Genomic DNA, 5,307 nt, shown 5'->3' on the forward strand with positions numbered 1-5,307 from the left:
GCCTTACTTATAAATGTAGAGCCTCTATTTTCATTTTCCTACATTGGACTGGATGGCTCTTATCTTACAGGTGACTCCTTTCATTCCGTCTTTTTTAAATAAATACTTTCACACCCGGAGATCTTCACCTTTCTCTAAGTTTCTTCTACCTAGATTCTTAGGCCTGGACTTTTCCTAGCATCTACCTCTTAGGTTTTTTCCTTCTCCTTCAACTCAGCAACATGAGTGTGGGCCCAGCTTGTCCCCAAAGCCTGCTTGGCCCCGAAGCATCCAACTCTAGGGAATCTTCACCCATGCCTGAAGAAAGTTACGTGTCCTTGCAAACGTCATCTGCTGACACCCTCGACACGGACACTGGTAAGAAAATACCGAACCCTTGAGGGGCTAAGTTCCTTCAGGGAAAGAGAAAGAAGGGACTGAAGGTCATTTGTCTCCCTCTTGAGCCCATCAATATAAGCAGGTGTCATCTGTTAATCCTCTCGACACCTCTTTTCCAACTGTAATCTGATGGGGTCGTGCGCTTTCCCCGGTGTCTCAGGCGTCAGGATCTGTGGACCGAGAGACGGGGGACCCGGGAGGAGCAGTTCAAATGTATATGGTGCATTTGAGAGTTTAGGTGCATAGGCAAATGCAATGTGGTACACTGATGTGTAAAATCTTAGCATCATGCGGAGCACCCAGTAACAGTAAATGTTACTGCTAAGCCAGAAGTAGGAACATCACCGCTTGGTACGGGTGAGCATCACCTTTTCGGTCTGTCTATTCAAGGTGTGCTAGAGATGGCATCGTTAATGATCCGAAACGCACCTTTTGGAAATATCTCACCTTTCTACTATACAAGTAGCCGTTGTGTCTTCTCCTAACCTCTGGATGTCTGGATATTACTGGGTAGTTTGTAAGCACCTGGTATGCTCAGGTCTCCTAAATCCAGGGGAAGTAAGTGTTCACCTGCCTTTATGGTGAATGATTCCAGAAGGTTTAATAGACGGCCTAAGTGGTTAAGAGTTCAGATCTGAAATCCAGTTTGGCTTCAAAATCTATGCTCTAGTACTTAAGCATCTAACTGGTGACTGTGAATGTAAGAGATGCTCAGGATACTGTAAAGACAGCACCACCTTTTTGGGAAATCAATTTGGCAGTCATTATTAAAAATAAAAAGTTAACACTAGCCATTTACCCAGGAATGCGATTTTTAACATTTATGGTGTAAGACAGCCAAAGAACTATTTGATTACAACTGTAGAACTCGGTTGTGGAGAAGGGAATAATTAAAATAATTGCTGTATTTGAGGCAAGATGTCCCAACTGCGATATTTGAGTGTTGGATTTTAATGTTAACCCCATTTTCCTAAATTTTGTGTTAGTATCCTTTTATAATTTCACAGATTGAAAATACAGCACTTAATACAAGCAAGTGGGCATATCCTCCTAGTAAGCTAAGCGCACATTTGTAAAAATGATTAAAAAAAATTTTTGTTAGACCAAGCCCCTCGCTGTGTGGGATCTTTATTTAACCGGGGATCGAAGCCTGCACCCTGCATTGGAAGTGCAGAGAGTCTTAACCACTGGACCACCAGGGAAATCCTAGATGATTTTTAAGACACTCCTCACCTCTAGTCATGAGTTGAAGACCTTCCTACTTGTGAAATTGTGATCTTTTTTTTTTTTTTTTTTTGGTAGTTGTTGCTGTTTAAGGCCTGTCCATTTATTCCATGACAAGGGTAGAATTCGAGTTGAGCACTGGGAATACCTCTGTACAAATAAATCTAATACAGGAAATAAATTCTCAGTTACAAAGTCGATAATATATGTCAAGCCCTGTGCTAGACAATTGTTGTCTGTTACCTTGTTTTGTTATTTCTAAATTTTCTGCCTGTTGCATCATATTAATCAATGGGGAAACTCCATGAGATATACAACGTGGGAAAGATAGCAAATATTTTATAATTATACATGGAGTATAACCTTTAAAAATTGTAAATAACTATATTGTACACCTGCGATTTACATATTACACAGTAAGCATATTTCATTAAAAAAAAAAAAAAAAAACTATGATAAGCTTGGCCCAATTGCCAAACCAAACCGAAAAAAAAACCAAACTCTATGAGGAAGGGATTCCTGGAAATGAGACCACAGAGCTAACCAAGGTCTGGGTTGCAATAGGAGTTTATTGGAATTCACATTTTCTGACAGTCCTGGTATTAAGACTGGGTAGTAAACTGTTAATTCTATAGGGTCCCCAAGAATCTGGGTCATCTGTTTTATCAAAGAGGTTTGAGTCCCCCATTGCTTTCCACCCAGGACAGGGGAAACTGGTGAGCTGCAGTCCACAGGGTCGCAGAGTCTGGACAGGACTTAGCTATTGAACAAAACTGCTTCCCAGCAACACATGATATTAACCATGTCTATTACATGTAAAATGTTTTTTGTGCAAAACTTGGTAGAGTGTTCAGGATCGCTTAAGAATAAAGTTATTACCTACCATCTCGCTCTGAGGACTTATAATAGTGCTTTGAAAACAATGCATTTTTAATATTTGAAGTTTTAGAGAAAAGTGTTGTTTTATTCCCAACAGTCTCTCCTCTTCCCTCCTCCATGGATCTGCTTATTCAGGACAGTCCTGATTCTTCCACAAGCCCCAGAGTGAAACCACTGTCCCCGTCTGTGGAGGAGAGCACAGAGAAGGAAGAGACGGTCCCGGTCAAGAAACAAAAGATTAGAACTGTGTTCTCGCAGACCCAGCTGTGTGTGCTCAATGACAGATTTCAGAGGCAGAAATACCTCAGTCTCCAGCAAATGCAAGAACTTTCCAACATCTTGAACCTCAGCTACAAGCAGGTACAGTTGTTTTGTTGTCTGTGCAATAAGAAATAAAAAATAAGGGATTTCCCTGGTGGTCCAGTGGCTCAGACGCAGCACTGCCAGTGAAGGGGGCCTGGGTTCGATTCTTGGTCAGGGAACTAGATCCTCCCACATGTCACAACTAAGATCCCACACAACTAAGATAAATTTTTTGGAAAAAAAGGAATATTTATGCACCTCTACAAATAAGTTAGTTTTTAATGAAAATGGAATCTTTTTGTAATGTGTTTTGTGACCATCTTTCTTTCATTAAATATCTATTGCAAATGTGTCATAATTTATTAAACCATTTCCCATGTTAAGCTAAAATTGTGAAAAAGTTTCCAATTTTCCCTTAAACAAAGGAAAAACACACTTCTATCATCTTGAGTTAGAAGAGTCCTAGCCAACCACTGGTTCTCATTAAAATTAAAGTTGCATGTTTTATCTATACATCTGATTACTGATGAAGTTAATCATTTTTCATATATTTATTGGCTAGTTTATTCAGGCAAATGGTTTTCTATCTCTGGTACCATACTTGGAAAAGTCCTCTATCAAATGATCTTAACTTTTTGTATAGTTGTCCTTGTGAAGTATGTTTCATCATTCTTGAATTAACATACCATTATCATATTAAATGTAAATGTACTAGTATGGAAGGGGGGCGTATTATTGCAAACAAGTTACTTTTAACTGTGACTAATGAACAGTATGGGTAGACATTTAAATGTGAACCTCCTAGTTCATAGCCATAGCCTCCTAGCCATACTCTCAGTGTATCCAACTGGTTAAGTTTATTAATCATAAGTTTATTAAAAAAGCCAACTGACTTGAAAGGCTTAAAATTCACCCAGATTCAGGATTTAAGAGTCTGGTAATCAGAATTTTTGTTTCAAGTTTGAGATAGTTGTAGCTATCAGAAAAAAAACCAAACCTTAATATTCTTTGGTTCCTACTATCAATACATCCTGCATTACTAATATTTTATTTTTAAATTTATTTGTGGGTTTTGGAGGGGGTGCGGTTTGGCCATGCAGCACACGGGATCTTAGCTCCCTGACCAGGGACTGAACGCATGCCCCCTGCATTGGAAGATCGGAGGTCCCTACTAATATCTTAAACTTTTTCCGGTTATCTTTTCCTTGTCAGGTGAAGACCTGGTTCCAGAACCAGAGAATGAAATGTAAGAAATGGCAGAAAAACAACTGGCCGAGGAATAGCAATGGCATGCCTCAGGTAATAACAGAAAACTTAAATTGTTCTGCTTTTTCCTAACAAAGAGTTTTTAGTTCTGTCTATTGCTGTAGCATGCAATCCCAACCACGGACAATTCTGAACTTACAAGTACTTTTTCAGTTAATCCATTCTTCTTTTTTCAAAAGGGGCCAGCAATGGCAGAATACCCAGGCTTCTATTCCTACCACCAGGGGTGTTTGGTGAACTCTCCTGGAAACCTGCCCATGTGGGGTAACCAGACCTGGAATAACCCCACGTGGAGCAACCAGAGCTGGAACAGTCAGTCTTGGAGCAACCACTCCTGGAACAGTCAGGCCTGGTGCCCCCAAGCCTGGAATAACCAGCCTTGGAACAATCAGTTCAACAACTACATGGAGGAATTCCTGCAGCCCGGGATCCAGCTCCAGCAGAATTCTCCCGTCTGTGATTTGGAGGCCAACCTGGGAACTGCTGGGGAAAATTATAACGTTATACAGCAAACTGTCAAGTATTTCAATTCCCAGCAGCAAATCACTGATTTATTCCCAAACTACCCTCTCAACATACAGCCTGAAGATTTGTAACGTCTATTTGTGACGGCTATTGTATGGGATCTTAATGTGAGCAGAGACTGTGTATTCTCTAGATTTTTTTCTCATTCTAGAATTCTGTACCACTTCCCCTTAGTAAGCTGCTTTTCACTATACCTTCTGTGTCAATTTGAGGGAAGGGTAATGAGTCCAGTAAGAGGTTTCAGAAGCATTGTATAACATGACAAAAGGTGTCTGGCTATAGATAACTCGATTATAGTACTTTGGATATAATATATAATATTTTGGATACTTTTAGGATCTAGAATCTAACTTTAAGCACAGGGGGCAAAAGTACAAAGACGTATGATGAGGATTTTTCATATTTTCTGGGATAGGGAGGCTTTACTTGCTAAGAGTCCCAGTCCTTAAGATGAAGAGTGCTTTACTGATTTCCTCCACCCCTTTTAGCTTACTACAACGCCTAATTTGTTCATCACTTTTTGGAGAACGATATTTTGTATTTTGCCACATCATAAATAGTACCAGTTTGGCTGGTTTGTTGAAGTACAAATAAAAAATAGCCATTTTACATTTAGTTGTCTCTCACTGATTTCACACAGTGATTCAAAGAGTTAAAAATTTGACTAAACATGGAAAACTTTTTTTTTTTTTTTGGCTGTGTTGGGTCTTAGTTGCGGCATGTGGGATCTAG

General features: G+C 39.6%; 1 protein-coding gene across 2 annotated transcripts; it reads left to right on the forward strand.

The window, feature by feature from the left end:
• The first annotated feature begins 221 nt into the window (after window positions 1-221).
• NANOG (Nanog homeobox) lies at window positions 222-4,646 on the forward strand. Of its 2 annotated transcripts, none has more exons than XM_019960151.2 (4): window positions 222-357; window positions 2,579-2,841; window positions 3,997-4,083; window positions 4,230-4,646. In XM_019960151.2, the coding sequence occupies exons 1-4, from the start codon at window positions 222-224 to the stop codon at window positions 4,644-4,646; spliced, it is 903 nt and encodes a 300-aa protein (XP_019815710.2). The 2 variants fall into 2 exon arrangements, with proteins under 2 accessions (XP_019815710.2, XP_019815711.2); XM_019960152.2 differs by having other exon boundaries at window positions 4,275-4,646.
• Window positions 4,647-5,307: the final 661 nt, after the last annotated feature.

This window comes from Bos indicus, chromosome 5 (genome assembly GCF_029378745.1).
Source record: "Bos indicus isolate NIAB-ARS_2022 breed Sahiwal x Tharparkar chromosome 5, NIAB-ARS_B.indTharparkar_mat_pri_1.0, whole genome shotgun sequence".
Taxonomy (NCBI): Eukaryota; Metazoa; Chordata; class Mammalia; order Artiodactyla; family Bovidae; genus Bos; species Bos indicus.

What these genes read in the sequence shown, in the direction of transcription:
- NANOG (XM_019960151.2), top strand. Translation starts at nt 222, where the DNA reads ATGAGTGTGGGCCCAGCTTGTCCCCAAAGCCTGCTTGGCCCCGAAGCA. An exon ending in TGAACCTCAGCTACAAGCAG is followed by an intron (nt 2,842 to 3,996) that starts GTACAGTTGTTT and finishes TTTCCTTGTCAG; the next exon opens with GTGAAGACCTGGTTCCAGAA. An exon ending in ATAGCAATGGCATGCCTCAG is followed by an intron (nt 4,084 to 4,229) that starts GTAATAACAGAA and finishes TTTTTTCAAAAG; the next exon opens with GGGCCAGCAATGGCAGAATA.